The 15,464-nt window shown below is 42.8% G+C and overlaps 2 protein-coding genes across 2 annotated transcripts; both read right to left on the reverse strand.

Annotated features, from left to right (window-relative positions):
- Positions 1 to 306: 306 nt before the first annotated feature.
- polr3h (polymerase (RNA) III (DNA directed) polypeptide H) lies at positions 307 to 4,439 on the reverse strand. Its single transcript, XM_030090201.1, has 6 exons — positions 4,088 to 4,439; positions 3,347 to 3,443; positions 1,447 to 1,533; positions 1,130 to 1,193; positions 806 to 1,052; positions 307 to 720 (listed from the first exon to the last, which is right to left on the reverse strand). Exons 1-6 carry the CDS (start codon positions 4,196 to 4,198, stop codon positions 670 to 672), a joined length of 657 nt encoding a protein of 218 aa, XP_029946061.1. The 5' UTR covers positions 4,199 to 4,439; the 3' UTR covers positions 307 to 669.
- A 1,733-nt stretch (positions 4,440 to 6,172) lies between these two features.
- Positions 6,173 to 15,155, reverse strand: LOC115387479 (aconitate hydratase, mitochondrial-like). Its single transcript, XM_030090196.1, has 18 exons — positions 15,100 to 15,155; positions 13,432 to 13,574; positions 12,767 to 13,025; positions 12,506 to 12,598; positions 12,212 to 12,370; positions 11,921 to 12,071; positions 11,735 to 11,839; positions 11,565 to 11,656; positions 11,356 to 11,461; positions 10,816 to 10,973; positions 10,664 to 10,737; positions 9,993 to 10,104; positions 9,694 to 9,876; positions 9,394 to 9,489; positions 9,112 to 9,303; positions 8,771 to 8,903; positions 8,426 to 8,547; positions 6,173 to 8,324 (listed from the first exon to the last, which is right to left on the reverse strand). Exons 1-18 carry the CDS (start codon positions 15,133 to 15,135, stop codon positions 8,193 to 8,195), a joined length of 2,346 nt encoding a protein of 781 aa, XP_029946056.1. The 5' UTR covers positions 15,136 to 15,155; the 3' UTR covers positions 6,173 to 8,192.
- Positions 15,156 to 15,464: the final 309 nt, after the last annotated feature.

The following is a 15,464-nucleotide window of genomic DNA, read 5'->3' on the forward strand; positions in this document are numbered from 1 at the left end:
ACTCCGCTCCTCACTGACCCTCAAAACTGTGGGCTGCCCACCAGATTCACAAACCAACCCTCTGTCAATGAATTTAGTTCAATATTGGTGTTACTGTCACTCTGTTGAACTGTGGCAAAGGCGATAATGTCTTACTTCCTAAATTAATTTGATCAAAATCAAAGCTTTGTATTCCACATAATTTTGAAATTGTCTTGTTTTGGCATCAGGTGGCAAAAAATCTCCAACTATACCACCAACTCAAATAATAACCAAAAAAACAGTATTATCAAAAACAAAAAGAGGACAAATGCATCTGGAAACTGGTGAAGAGAGCAGCCAGGATTGAACATGTATTAGATTACTCATCTACTGAATAATTACAGCAGTAATTCACTTTTTTCTTTGAACTACAAGAGAAAACATCTTTCCAAATGTTCTGAATGCTAATGAGTTCTTCTTTTATCACTCACATAATAATAATAATATAATAAACTATGTTTTTAAAAAAAAAAGTCTGCTTGTGTGTCCCAGAGTGACTTTTCCATCCATCACTGGTACTCCGACGCAGCTCCACATCCAGGCCACAAACATCAGCGGCGTTCCTCCTGCTGCAGCTTCTGATCGGCAGTGATCAGTCGTATCTGTTCATCGCCTACAAACGTTCTGTTGTGTTCTTTTGATGCGGCGCTAACTGTTCCACCATGACAGCAGCCCCAGCCCCGGATCGCAGATGGTCCCCTAAAACAAACCGGAGATGGAGCTCAGTGTGTTTTCATCAGTGAGTTTTAAACCATCACTATCAGCAGACCATGTGCTTCCTCACAATCAGAGTGTACGGCGCTTCCTTCTTCTCCGCGGCGTCCTCCGCCGGCGGCGCTGTCGTCGACTGTCCCGGCGCGGCGGCCGCGGTCGCGGCGTCGGCGGCGGGGGTGGCCGGGCCCGTCGGGGACGTGTCCACGAAGACTTCGTCTGCCACCCGGAAGCGGATCTCCTCCCCCTGGTCCATGTAGAGGTCGTGAGCGCCCTCGTCCGTCTCGTACTCCCAGAGCCAGACCTGCTCGGCCTCGTCGCTGAGGAAACGGCTCAGGAAGGAAACGACTCATGAGGAGAGTTTTAAAAATGAAGGGAATATTTTAGATAAGGATACAACTTGGCAGGCTGCTGGAGAGACTCTGGAGGTATCAGGATGTCATCGAAGAAACCCATCGTCACTGCGGAGGACAGAACCAGTCAATTTAAGAAAAGAATGACTCCATTTACTCACAACAGTCATGGGGAAAACTGTGATTATCACTCGTTTAATGTACTCATGTAATTCAAACATCCTGAGGCTGAGACGCCACCTGCTGCTCAGACTGTGAAATGAGACTGATAATAATGGATCTCTGCTTCTGTGATTTCCTATCAAAGCATTAAGTACAAAGGAGTGAGGTGATGTCCCGTTATAACAGAGGCTGGAGTTACCGTGGACTCCCTCCTGACTGCAGTACTTGATCTTGCCGATGAGGATCTCATCGAGGAAGGGGTGAAAAACGACATACCTGAAATGAACTGATTCACAGAACAGAGAGAGAATCTGTGGGTGATCAGAAGAACCGAGACATAAAATATCACTTTCAAAGTTTGAACAGAAAATAGTTGATTTAGGAAATCAACTAGAGGTGTGCTGATACATCGATTATTAGATTAATCGTGATGCGACACATAATGATTCGATTACGATTCATAAATATTTAAAATCGATTATTTTTCATAATAACTAGACGCCAGGAGCACGGACGCCACTTGCGGAACCAAAGTATTGTTCCTGCGTACCACCCGGACATCTGTAGTGACGGACCGGTTAATATGGCGACAGCTAGCTCTTTAGCTACAGTAACAGAGTGTGAGATTCATTCTTCTGGATTAAAAGCTAGTGCTAAATGCCAACGCTGCTTTTGCTAAAGAGAAAATCATTCAAAGTTCTCGTCCACAACATATTCATCCAATAGATATTCGTCCATTTTACGCTACACTGGAACAAAAAGCACCGTGTAGCCTCATGTCGCCCCGGAAACAATGAGCCGTACTGCGCATGGCGCGGCGCCGTAAACAAAGCTTTCAGTTCAGAGGTAAACAAAACAACCAAAACATTTATCTCTGTAATATGCCTGAAAGAAGTCCAGAGGCGTTTGGCAGCGTGACGATGTTTATTCCAAGAGCAGGGATCAGACACATGCGTTAGCATCGGCAGTCGAAAAAACACGCACACAACAACACTGCAGCTCCCGTAGCTCCCGCTGACGTCCCACTACCGCCTAGACATATAGACATAGATATCTAGATGTAGGTGTCTAGATATGCTGCACGCCAAGTAGTAAATTCAAATTGAACATATATCTGCATATATGACATATCTGCTATTGTTTGCACTTAAGGGAGGTAACTGTTGATCTTTTGTCAACAGGGGCAGCCTTTTGTTGTATTGGCTCTTTAGGCCACAGCTACAGGCACAAAGTTTATGCCATGGTTGCTGATGGACCACTTGACATCAATAAAAAATACTTTTTTTGAATTTGTTTGATTACTTTGATTTATGTATACCGAGAAACAGCTGTACATTGTTTCAAAGTACGAAACAATGTACAACTAACATTAAAATCTGTTCGGATAGTAAAAGGCTACAATCATACAATATTGCACGCCCCAGCTGCCGAACAGGACAAGGGGGAAAAAAAAAAAGATTTATGTATACCGAGAAACAGCTGTACATTGTTTCAAAGTATGAAGTGGGCACTAAGTGAGGGGGAAAAAAAATGCACAAAAAATCATGATAATCGTTTTTATCATTAATATCGTGATAATCGTTGAATAATCGAATCGTAGCACCCTGAATCGTAATCGAATCGAATCGTGAGGTGCCTTAGATGGCACACCCCTAAAATCAACTATGTTTTTAAATATGTATATTGTACATGCTGATATCACGATAAATTACCGATATATTGTGCAGCTCAACAATCAGGTGATCTTGTGTTCTTGTGTGAGTAAGACGTGCTTTTACAAAAAGAGATGAAGCACTTCTGTGTTGATAGTTTCAGTATACGATCAATTCAAAGCAGAAGTGTTATGCTATGTTATTTCATCAATTGAAAAATGTCTTCTTCAGTATGTTGCACATCTGTTTCATGCTTTCTGTGGTCGACATTAACTCAAGAAATCATTACATTAAAAAAATATGATCATCATTTAATGCAAAGTAACTAAACAGAGGAGAAATTTGATTCAAATCCACTTCTGTTTTCTGGCTTTGCAGCATTTTTCCCCACCTGGCATCAGTTTTTCGGCACAAAAAGACTCCATCTCAGCATTTCTATGATCTAACCTTTGGTGTGTGACGCGCCGTCCCCTGGAAATATGTAGGAGTCCTCCAGTTTAGTGATGTCGTACAGGCAGATGCAGAGACCCACGTTGTAGACCACCTGGAAGAGAGAGAGAGAGAGACAGAAACAAGGTGAAATACTTAATGAAATAAAGTGCTCTATACTTGTTCCGGTGAGTTATTCCTTTATCTTACAAATCTTGCATATTTGCGATTTGAAGCATGAAATGTAGAAACAAACAAGTCAAAGAAAAACACTTGATCACATGTAAAAAGATAATATTTATGATCACTTTAGTGTAAAGTCAGGACTCTACGAAACAGGTGTCACAAGAAAATAAAACATAAAATTGGTTAATAATAGCTCCCTCTGGGATTAAAAAGCATTTCTATTCTATTCAATAAATATATTTAGTGTGCCCTGCCTTACACGTGCAGTTTGGATCTCTATTAACATCAACATTGTTGAAATCTTTCATTCATAGTAACTTTAGTATTTCTAAATAAGATTTAAGAATTTCTTTCATCATTCAAAATAGATTATTTTGAAACTGCAAGTGTATGAAAATGAGCAAGTTTGAACATCAATCGTTATATGGATCGATGTGGGTCGTTTCATTTTACATGATGATGTGATCAATGACAAACTTTCCTTGATAAACAGATTTGTGTACTGTATTGTAGACACATGAGCGCGTGCACGGTCCCGTGAGTCCAGCTGTTGCGGTGCGGGGCTGAACTGACCTTGTTGGCCAGCTTCTTGTTGAGCTCCTCGGCTATAGCGTCGTTCAGCTGCCGGTGGAAGTCCCAGGGACAGATCCGGACAGTGTCCACCATCTCCACCAGCACGAACATGATGCTCCGGGTCCCTCACACACACACACACACACACACACACACACACCACACACAAACACACACGGAAACACACCGACCGCTGCTGCCAGCGAGACAACAGGCGGGAGATCAACCACTGACCATGTATTCTTCTTATTCCTATCTTTCTTTAAAGTGATCAGAGTCTGGAAGACTCTAAATTCAAAACATTTACGACAGTCCGGGAAGCGCCATGACGTATCCGCGTGGTTTGAGACAGTCCGGCTTTACGGCCTGTCGCAAACCTTAAAGGTGCAGTACACTTTTTAATCCTCATCCAAACGTTTCATTCCAAAATACCTTAATTAAAATTAATATATTATTAACCCATAAGATACCGTGTACCTTAATGAAAATAATCTCAAACACGGTTTAAAAAAGATTTTAGAAAAAATGCAGTGGAATAGGGTAAAAAAAATGAGGTAACAGCAATAAAAAACAAACAAAACGAATTAGCAATCCGAAATAAATGTTGACATACTTTCCAGCTCTGTCCATCTCAAGGATTTTAATAATTATGGATCTCTTCATTCACGTTATCTACATTATGGTTAAGTAGAATTTTTAAATGCGAGTTTCTGTTATATGCTTCATACATGGCACTATACATCTGTTTTAAGATTCTTTATGGTGAATAAAGGGAGTGAAAATAATTCAAATATTAATATTCCACAATTTGGAAGTGCTTGAAGAAGGCAGTGGATAGTATTGGCTCATCAGGGATAAATAGGTGGTGTAAATATATATATAAACATTTTAGAAACAGACGTCGGTGAAAAATCGACAGAAAAACACAGAACTATTGACTTCAGAATTGAATCTTTATTAATTTTCTATTCATACTGTAATTACAAAGGTATAAGCTACAAAACCGCAGGCATTCTGACTGGTTTACGCTCACAAAATTACAGTTTAGTACTAAAACAGGAGAATGAGGATAATCATCACTATACAACAGGACCATCCGTTAATAACTCATTTCTTATTTACTGCATCTGAACAAAGGAAGGATGAATTTCACATAAATCAGCAGGACTGTGACTGAATGAAGCACACCTGAGTGCAAAATCCCACAGCGGGCATTACCAACCATCACAATGCTTTCATTCACTACAATGTTTGATTCGTTACAGGAGAACTTTAAAGTAACAACTTTTGTTTCAAAATAAGTCACGGATGACCATTGTATCTTAATATTTTCATTCCATCTTCAGTTGGAAATTAGATTTGAATGATCAAAGTGAGGAACAAAACAAGAACAGTTTTTTTGTCCATTGAGCAGCGGACTGTCTATTAAACAGATTTAACCTTGAAAAGAGTCAGTCGTTTCCATGAGCCGTTCAAAGTTTCGCTGAAGTAGTTTCAAACCAGGGGAACAATATGAAGAAAAGAAATACAAAACCATTCCGAGACACTTCGGCTATTTCAAAGATTCACTTTCCTTCAAAAGCAGCTTTAACAATCAGCTAAACTCTGACATGACTTTTCCCCAAACGAAAAAAAACAATCCAGATGTGTTGCACAGATGTGTCAGGCGGTCTGTGAATGTGATGAACAGACATATCACAACACCACAGAGGCCGCTCTATTTCACACAAAAAAAAAAAAAGAAAAGAAAGAAAATCACAGCTCTTTCAGACAGGCAGGATACAGTATCCGGCTTTCTCTCGTGTCTTTAATATATTAATATAATATTATTTATACATATATATCTTTCTATGTATATAGGATAATCCCTTACTTATGTACACACCACTGTAAAAAATGTACCTTTATATCACATCATCTATAATGGGTTTACCCTTTGAACTTGGGGAAATACCTCAGAAAACTGTATTTTTAACATTTTTTTATTCTCGGTAATGCAACTGTAAAATTAAACTTATACAAGTTTTCTATGTTTGGGCACAAATGGTCTTTCTACGAACCCTCGTCAGTGAATTGAGTGGCAGGTCATGTGTCATTCTTATATATTCACATGTGCTGAAGGTGAAATGTGTCGAGGAAAAACAGACAAGTGCGTCTTAACACTACTTTTCTAACTCTACAAAGTGCTAGTATACAGGCATCTGGACACTAGATTGTGCGTTGAGTGTGCGATGGAGGTTCGAACCTCCACCCGAACAAAAACATTCACTTCGAAGACGAGGACGCATGGTCATCTCCCATCACGGCGCACAGAGACGGTTCACACACACACACACACACACACACACAGGAGTTCTCAGACAGCAGGGGGGCAGACACACCCAGATATACACACACCACAAAACACAGAGGGAAGGTCAAAATCAGCAAAACACAACAGCGGTCAATACAGGAACATTTTCACCCATTCAGGTGTTACCATTGTGCAAAGAGACAGAAGAAGGAAGCAGGCAGCATAATACGGACTCTGATGTAGCGAATTAGAGGAGTTGTGGTGAAGAAGAGTGGAACAGCAGCAACACGGGTGCGAAAGCAAATAAAAAACACACAGACTGCGAGTTAGACGCAACGGGACCTCGCTAATAATGCTTACAGTCCATAAGAGAGCCCAGGAGTTTGGTTACACTGTCATCCAAATAACACATTAGCATTTGTTTTAGTGTTTATAACTGCTCCATGTCTTCCTGTTTAGTGCAAAAACATCATTTTACATCTGATGTATCTGGGTGGTCACGTCCACACTCCTGGTTACCAAAAGAACATCTTACAGTGACAATCTCATGTGTAAGCGAACCTTTAAATAAATCCAACACATTTTAAAACGATACACGGTGAAACGTGTGTGTGTGTGTGTGTGTGAGACTTTTGGTCATGTCTAAACTTTCTGATTTTCGTGAGTACAAGTAACTTGTAAAGACCTTTAAAAGCAAGTGAAAAAGCTTGTTTTGGCATGTTCTATGAGTGGGTAGATCAAAACCAGGCCAGACTCATCAAAGGCCTACAGCATCTCCAACTTTCTTCCCAGCATTCTCTAGCGACATTTAATTAAGCTGGGTGATAATCGGGTTAATGTCTTGCTGGGTGAAACTCGGGGGTTTGCAGTATTTGTGTTGATGAGAAAAGCTTTTTTGAAGGTGAACTAAATCACATATTACTGAAGTCATGTATGATGGCTCACAGAAAAATCAATAAATACCACCATGTTTAACACACACAACACACTTTCTCCAACATTTACCTGGTTAACAACACAAATCAAGGTATTAGTGCAAAAGAAATATTTGTCATACAGTTTTAGCAGTTTATAAGAATGTTGTAACACCAGACTGGCGGCAGTCTGAACTCCCAACAAAGAGAAATGGCTTAAAAATTGAGAAAACTGTTTCATCTACTCATGGACATATTCATGAAGAATTGCATTTGTAGATAATCAAACGCAGCTCCTGCATGTTTCAGGAGCATCAGGCTTCGGTGACACACACACTGTTTTCAAGCGTGCGAGCAGGGACACACCTGAAACACGCAGGACGCCACTGCCCTGGAAGATGAATTATTCAACAATGACAACCACGCCATGTCGAAACACACATGCACCAGTGAGCAGCTTTTGCCGTTTTCATGCCGTTTGTACTCGGCAGCTTCATTTGGGGGGGGAAAAAAAATCAGCGTCTGTGTGTGACATTTTCAACCGATTGGTGCTGACGGTAACAGAAACGAACTGCCGAGCTCCAGTATTGTCAGTCCGTGTGTGTAATTCTACCTGTGGAGGTGGGAGTGCTTCCACGCTAATCCTGTCTGCATATAAGTGCTCATGTTGGTATGTGAGTGTGTGCGCTTTTCAATCGGTACAGCGACATTGTGTTTGTGTGTGTGTGTGTGTGTGTGTGCGTGCGAGAGAAGGTGTTTGTGGGTTTATTCTTTAAATTTAAAAGCGGGCGTCATCTCTCCCTCGTTCCACATTCCAATCCTTCAGAAACAACCCCCAAACCCTCGCAACAGCCCCTCCTGGCTCCTCCTGGCTCCTACTGCTCCTTCTCTTCACCGTCTACTGCAGCTCCTTCATCCTGTTGAGGGCGGAGCCGGCCCGGAACCACTCGATCTGCGTCTCGTTGAAGGTGTGGTTCAGAGAGATGGTCTCCCTGCTGCCGTCGCTGTGCGTGATCACTGCCGACAGGGACTGCAGGAAGAGGGGAGATGGCGTCAATACACTCTTCCTCCAGCATAATGTGAAAGGAGTTGTGCCGGATCAATAGTTCATTAAAGCAGCGCTCTGCTCACCTTGCCGGGGGCGAAGGATTTCAGGCCGATGATTGAAATTTTGTCGTCAGGACGGATTTTGTCGTAGTCATTGGGTTCGGCGAAAGTCAGAGGCAGCAGGCCCTGTTTCTTCAGGTTGGTCTCTGTGTGGAGGAAAACATGCAAGCTGGTAACAAGACGCTGCTCCAGATTTCAGTCATGTAACCGGATAACCGGCCTCTGTGGTCTGGTTACATGAGGACATCAGATACACACGGTCACATTTCCTTCTTTGCGCTATGATTACAAAATGGAAAAGAATTCAGTGAGACGGAGTAAAGGCCAGAGGACGTTTGAATCGGTTTCGTTCTCTCACGTGGAACCGACCGTGGATTCTGGCGAAGCTCTTGACGATGATGGCGCGTCCTCCCAGGTGTCGCGGCTCCAGAGCAGCGTGCTCTCGACTGGATCCTTCTCCGTAGTTCTCGTCTCCAACCACCACCCAGTTCACTCCGTTGGCCTAAATTCAACAACAGAAGGAAATGGTTTCAGTCAGAATGACGCTCTCGAGCTGATGACGACCTACACCTGCTTTAGCACTGATCACTTCACACCGGGAAGTTTCACTGCTCTCAACATGCAACAGTTTAAAAGAAGAAAACATCTTCCATCGGCTGTATATCTACCTTCATTGACTGTATAAAAACAAACAAAACCCTGAGCCTCGCCTTGTAATATCGGGCCACATCCGGCACGCCTCCGAACTCCCCGGTCAGCTGGTTCTTGATCTTGTTGACGGCGTCGTTCTCGTAGTTCACGGCGCCGATCAGCATGTTGTTGGAGATGTTGTCCAGGTGGCCGCGGAACTTCAGCCAGGGTCCGGCCGCACTGATGTGGTCAGTGGTGCATTTCCCCTTCACCTACAGCACCCACAGTCATGAAGACAACTTGTTTTTGTGCTCACTCTGAATCATCACGGCTGCTTTAGCAGGTGTTCGGTTCCTGCTCACCTTGATGAGGACCCTCATGTCCTCCAGGTCTCTTCCATGCCACTTGTCAAAGGGCTCCAGCAGCTGCAGGCGGTTACTGGAGGGGTTAACGTCCACCTGAACCGGACCACAGCAGGTTGTCAAATAAAGACTCCTTCTTGTGTAATTCCAAATAAATCCACTTCATCTCCACATCAAAAACAAACAAACAAACGAAAAAAGGAACCCAGTTTCTCACCTCACCGACACGAGTGTTTCATTAGTGCTGTGCTGCTTTCTGGACTATGAGGGGCAGATGCTGCATCTGAAATCAGAAATCACCTGGACTGAGCTGCTCTCGGCGGGGGGGTGCTGGTAGGTGTCCTGTCCCGGGTCGAAGTCTCTGGAGGGGAGCTCGTCTCCGCTGGGAGGCTCCAGCTTGAACTTCTCTCCACTGGGAGCGGTCAAGTAGTCCGTCTCGGGGTTGAAGTTCAGGGTCCCAGCGAGGGCCAGCGCAGTAACGATCTGCACAAAACAAAAGCTTCCTGTTATGCAATTTACTGCATTGTGGGTGTGTGTGAGGAGCGCGCATTGACTTAAAAATTACAAATGTTCAATATTCGACAGGTAACACGTCTTACCTCAGGCGAGGTGACAAAAGCGTGAGTAGCAGGGTTGGCATCATTCCTAGCCGTGAAGTTTCTGTTGAAAGATGTGACGATTGTATTCTTCTCTCCTTTTTTCACATCTTTCCTAAAAGGTCAAAACAGGGAGGGCATTAGCCGAGCATGTTGTGCACAGATGCTGCTTGAGACGTCCTCAGAAACACTTCAGAACTGAACACTGAACCTTTTTCAGCTCTTCTTTAACTGCAATCTGTGACACTGAAATAAAATATCGTCCTACCCTGTAGGAACAACGATGTATTCAGATTCATTGACTGATGATAATTATCATATTAATTGATATTAATTCTTTTGTAAGTAAATCAGTCTTTGCAGCGTGTTATTGGTGCGTGAATAACGCCTTTTGAAGATCTACGATAGGAATAATTCTGGTGAAAACATCACTCATTTTCAACTAATGTTTGGAGACAAAAGAAGCATTACTAAAATCAGGACTACTTTTATCTTACTTGACACAATTTTCCACATTTTCAAAAAAAATCCAGTCATCTGAATGAGACGTAGCAGCGAAAAACAAGACATGAAACTCCTATAAGAAGGTGGCAAGTGGCTCATCATACTCATCTCACCACCTACTACTATTGGAGCATTCATGAAGGATTACATCACGTAAAATCGGTGCCCACCTGTCCCACTGCCCAATACAGGGTCCACAAGCATTGGCAAGGACAATTCCTCCAACGTCACTCAGGATCTTAGCCTGAAAAAGTGAAAATATGAAATTAAAGACACTTTCGTGTCATAAAAGCTGATAGCTAGATGTTGAGGGTGGACTCACGTAGCCATCCCTCTCGATGGTGGCCCGGATCTGTTCGGAACCGGGAGTTACTGTGAACTGGGCTTTGCACTTCAGACCTTTATCGAGAGCCTGCTTGGCCAGGGAAGCCGCTCTGCCCATGTCCTCGTAGCTGGAGTTGGTGCAGCTGCCGATCAGACCTGTTTGTGTGTTTGGTTCAAAGAAGAAAACGGAAACTACAGTTAGTTTACTGTTACAGTGGAACGGCTCGTGCATTTTTAATGACGCATCTTGCATATGAAATGAGAGAAGTCATGCTGAAGATGAGGAGATACGAGATCCGAGTTGGTCTGTGTTCAGACATCCTGGTCCTCGGACTTGTTCTCACTCTGTCAGAGGCTGAATTTCTATCGGATTCGGTATTCAAGGTCACTTTTTGATACCGGGCGTATCACTGAGCAGAAATATGATCTAAACACAGCTGGTCAATAATATAAAGATGGTAACATCAAATGTCTCTCAAGTGAGCACTGCTAAATGTTGAGAGGTGTAAGGTAATACAGATGTGTCACAAATACCAACCGACTTTAACCTCCAGGGGCCAGCCACTCTTCTGCGCAATGGCCCCGATATCAGACACGGGGTGGGCCAGGTCCGGGGTGAAGGGTCCGTTGATGTGAGGCTTCAGCTGTTGAACAAAGGCGGTGAAACGACACAATGGCAGGAAGTAAGGATTGGGCCTGAACTGCTGCCGGTGATCCGAAGATCTGCTCATTATGTGTTTAACTCACCTCACTCAGGTTAATCTCAATGACTTGATCATATTCACAGCCTTTATCTGGAACCAGATCCTCCTGGAACTGATCGGCCACAGATGCAATCTCTGTGGAAGGATGAACAGATGAAAAAGATTAGACAGAAAAGAAAGACCCAAAACACTTCTGAAAAGAAGGTAACTGACCTCCACGCCCAGTTTTGTGCATGTACGTCCTCATACGGTGGTTGTAGGGGAAAATAGATGTGGTGGCTCCAATCTCAGCACCCATGTTGCAAATAGTGGCCATTCCTAAAATGTGTCATTAGAGTAGCAGAGCATGTAGATATAGAACATCTCTGACCAGCCTTTTAAATCCTTGTTCATTCTCACCAGTGCAGGAGATTGAATCGACTCCAGGTCCATGATACTCCACAATGGCTCCAGTGCCGCCTTTTACAGTAAGAATGCCAGCCACCTTCAGGATGACATCTTTAGGAGAGGTCCAGCCAGAGAGGGTCCCCGTCAACCTCACTCCTATCACCTAAAGGGGAATAAAACACGTGTAACGATGAATGAAAAAAACATATATAACCAATACATTTATCTGGATGAGTTCAACAAGCTCAAATCAGTGCACTTTAAACTGGGATTAATACATTTATGGTGAGGTTAAAAACTCACCTTGGGGCACTTGAGCTCCCAGGGGATTCCAGCCATGACATCTACTGCATCAGCTCCACCCACGCCGATGCATACGGCACCCAGTCCGCCGCCATTGGGCGTGTGGGAGTCCGTGCCAATCAGCATCACACCAGGGTATGCATAGTTCTCAAGGATGATCTGTCCGGGAACAGACACACTGATAGTCACATACTGGGTCATTCAGTCCTTTCAAAATGTGCTGTTCCTAATACTTATTTCAAGCACATGAAGCTGAACACATCTGTACCATTATTTCAAATCAGTGTACTGAACCTGATGGATGATTCCTGAGCCTGGTTTCCAGAAGCCGACTCCATACTTTGCTGCAGCAGTTGCAAGAAAGTTGTACACTTCTTGGTTTATATCCTGTGTTCAGAAAAATCAGAGGTGAGGAGTGAGATTCAAGTGACAATCAAAAAAAACTTTGCTGCTTTATTCGATCTTAAATCTGGTTCTTCATTTCAGCCTCAGGCCATTTGGTTAACCAAAGCAACTTAATAAAATCACTAGATTTGGAAGGAAACCAGTCCGAACCTTGGCCCTCTGCAGGTCCTGAGCCCCTCCAATCTGAGCCTCGATCAGGTGATCGCAGTGGATGGTGGAGGGAACAGCCACCCTGGGCAGACCGCTGCTGATGAACTGAAGCATGGCCATCTGCGCCGTCGCGTCCTGCATGGCCACACGGTCAGGGCGCAGACGCAGGTAGGTGCGGCCGCGGTCGATCTCCTGTCCCGCCGGATCATCCAGGTGACCATATACGATTTTCTCAGATAGAGTAAGAGGCCTGTTGAGCCTGCAAAGGTGCATTGTGGGAAATGTGAGGTTAAGAATGTGAAACCATTGTGTTCATGACAGAATCTTTGTATTTTATTAACAATACAACATTACACACATATCACATAAACAGTTGTGCACATTTTACAAAAAATTAAGACCAAGCCATGACAGTGAGGAGCATCAGCACCACCACAGTTCACACCTGACATTTGAGAGCCAGACAATCAGGTCAGCTCAGTTAGAAGGGGGGACACCAGGTCATCCAAATTTAGCTCCTGGGCTGCACCAGCTATGTTACCTCAAAACTATAAGTGTCACATGATTTATGGCGCAGCTATTTACTCTCCAGCCATTCCACACGAGCCAAACTGGAATCTATGAGCCCTCAGTGCATGTGCGTTTACGGTCATGCGATTGCTCACCTCTTGCGTACAATGTTGATGTTCTCATGCATCTTTTTGTAGTTGATGCTGGAGTCGGGCTCAAAGCGGCTCATGGCCACCTTGGCCTTGGCGCTGAAGACGGAGGAGACATGAAACCTTCTTGCCCCGGTTCCAAGGGCCAGCTGGAGGAGAGGATACAGGAGGTAACTCAGTCAACGTATAAGGGTGAAACCAGTTAAAACACTACACTGTTAATACAAGTGTGTTCTACAAGCAATATTTAATGTTTCACAAGTATCTTACTATTGAATGTCTTCTGTACGAAACTGAAGTCATGTTTGTGGATGACAATTTCATGAATGTCGATGCACTTAAGACTTTTCCCACGCTCTGTCATATTTACTTTTAGAACCTACTTCTGCATGATTTGACTGTATTACCTGCATGTTGTTCCAATAAAGAGAAATTGATACTCCTTACAGCTGAGTTCAGAGTTGACATTTTCTTACTTGGGCTGTTATAGGATTAATAAATAAAATGAGATCCTCTCTTTCTTTACCCTCCATGTGTTTATTCACGATAACAAGCACTTCCCTCCTAGTCCGTCTCTCTCCTCTCTGGAAATTCATACTTTAATATGAAAATTGATGGTTGCAGACCACATTACTGTGCACTATGTTGATTGTGCTGTTAATTTTGGTTCTCTATACAGATATGTTTACCTTTTCACTGCGTAGAAACCCTAACCAGCCAGAGCAAAGGGCCACCATGTCCGAGTCTGAATCTGTTGGAGAACTTTTCTACTGAGAGGCATATTTTCCGCCTTCTCTGTCAACTATGCTTACTCATCTTTTATTTGAAACAAATACTGTATTGTAATTACCTCTGAATGAAAGGACAAATAAAACCAACATCCAGATTGCATACCCTTTTATCACACCTATTTGCCATGCTAACATGCAAACTCCACACAGACAGACCAGAGCACCCAGTCTTGTGTGGCAACTAAAACTTTGATAACCCAAAGGAAATAAACCAGTTATACAAGGTGAATATAATATAAATCAGCGTCATTGACAAAATCAAATACATTCTAAAAGTTATCATTTCACTTATTGATAAGGTTTTCATGTGAACCAGAAACAAAAACAAACTGAAAATGATGCAAAAGAAGCAGAAACTAATTTTAAATGCTGCCTTATTTTAAATAAAAAAGAAGTATGTAATCTAATGCTAAAGAAGGATTAATGTGCTTGTAGATTAAATAAAATGAAAATGATGTATATAATCTGATTCTGAGGAAAGAGAAACGCCCCTCTGCAACAGTCCCAGCCATAAGTATCAACATCAACAAATGAACTCCTTAACCTTGCGTTCACCTTGCAAACACCACGACATCTAGGCCCGTCCGGACCAAGGAATGTCAGCTGTGCTCTAAACTGGTGTGTTTAAAGGTCTAGTCGGGCTCGGTTGTGTTAAATCGGAGGTGGATTAGAGCCGCTACAGAGCGAAGCTGTCAGGAGTCACACGGGGACACGGTGACCTGCCAGCGGAGCAAAGTGCGCACTTAGCTCCTGGTTTATCCGCTCAGGTTCGTTTATGAGCCAGAGCCGCTGCACTAAACGACTGTCATGCCTTTAATCTAACGCATAGTCTCCGTCAGTGATGGTCCAAATTAGTCTCGACATGAAAATAAGGTTTTCTTACCCGCAATCTGGTGACAGTCAGGCAATAAGCCGCCATTTTGGAGTTATTTAACGGTATCGGTCGCCTTCCTGTGACGTCATCTGATTCGCTATGGCTTGTTGGTCTTGGTTATTTATTAATCTTTTTTCGCTTAATTTTCTAAAAGTAAATGACATTGTGAGCGATATCTACAATATTTTTGTTTAAAATTGTAGGGTGAAGTCCAAAGAAATTTTTCATTGAATTCTTCATATTATTTAGTTAAAAGCAATGCTTCAGTTCTTCATTTTAGTGTATTTTATATATTTTTGCATCAAAATTAACATGCCTTATTTATTTTAGAGGGTCCCTTAAAGTGTTTGTAAAAAAAAAAAAACAAAACAGAA

This window comes from Salarias fasciatus, chromosome 4 (genome assembly GCF_902148845.1).
Source record: "Salarias fasciatus chromosome 4, fSalaFa1.1, whole genome shotgun sequence".
Taxonomy (NCBI): domain Eukaryota; kingdom Metazoa; phylum Chordata; class Actinopteri; order Blenniiformes; family Blenniidae; genus Salarias; species Salarias fasciatus.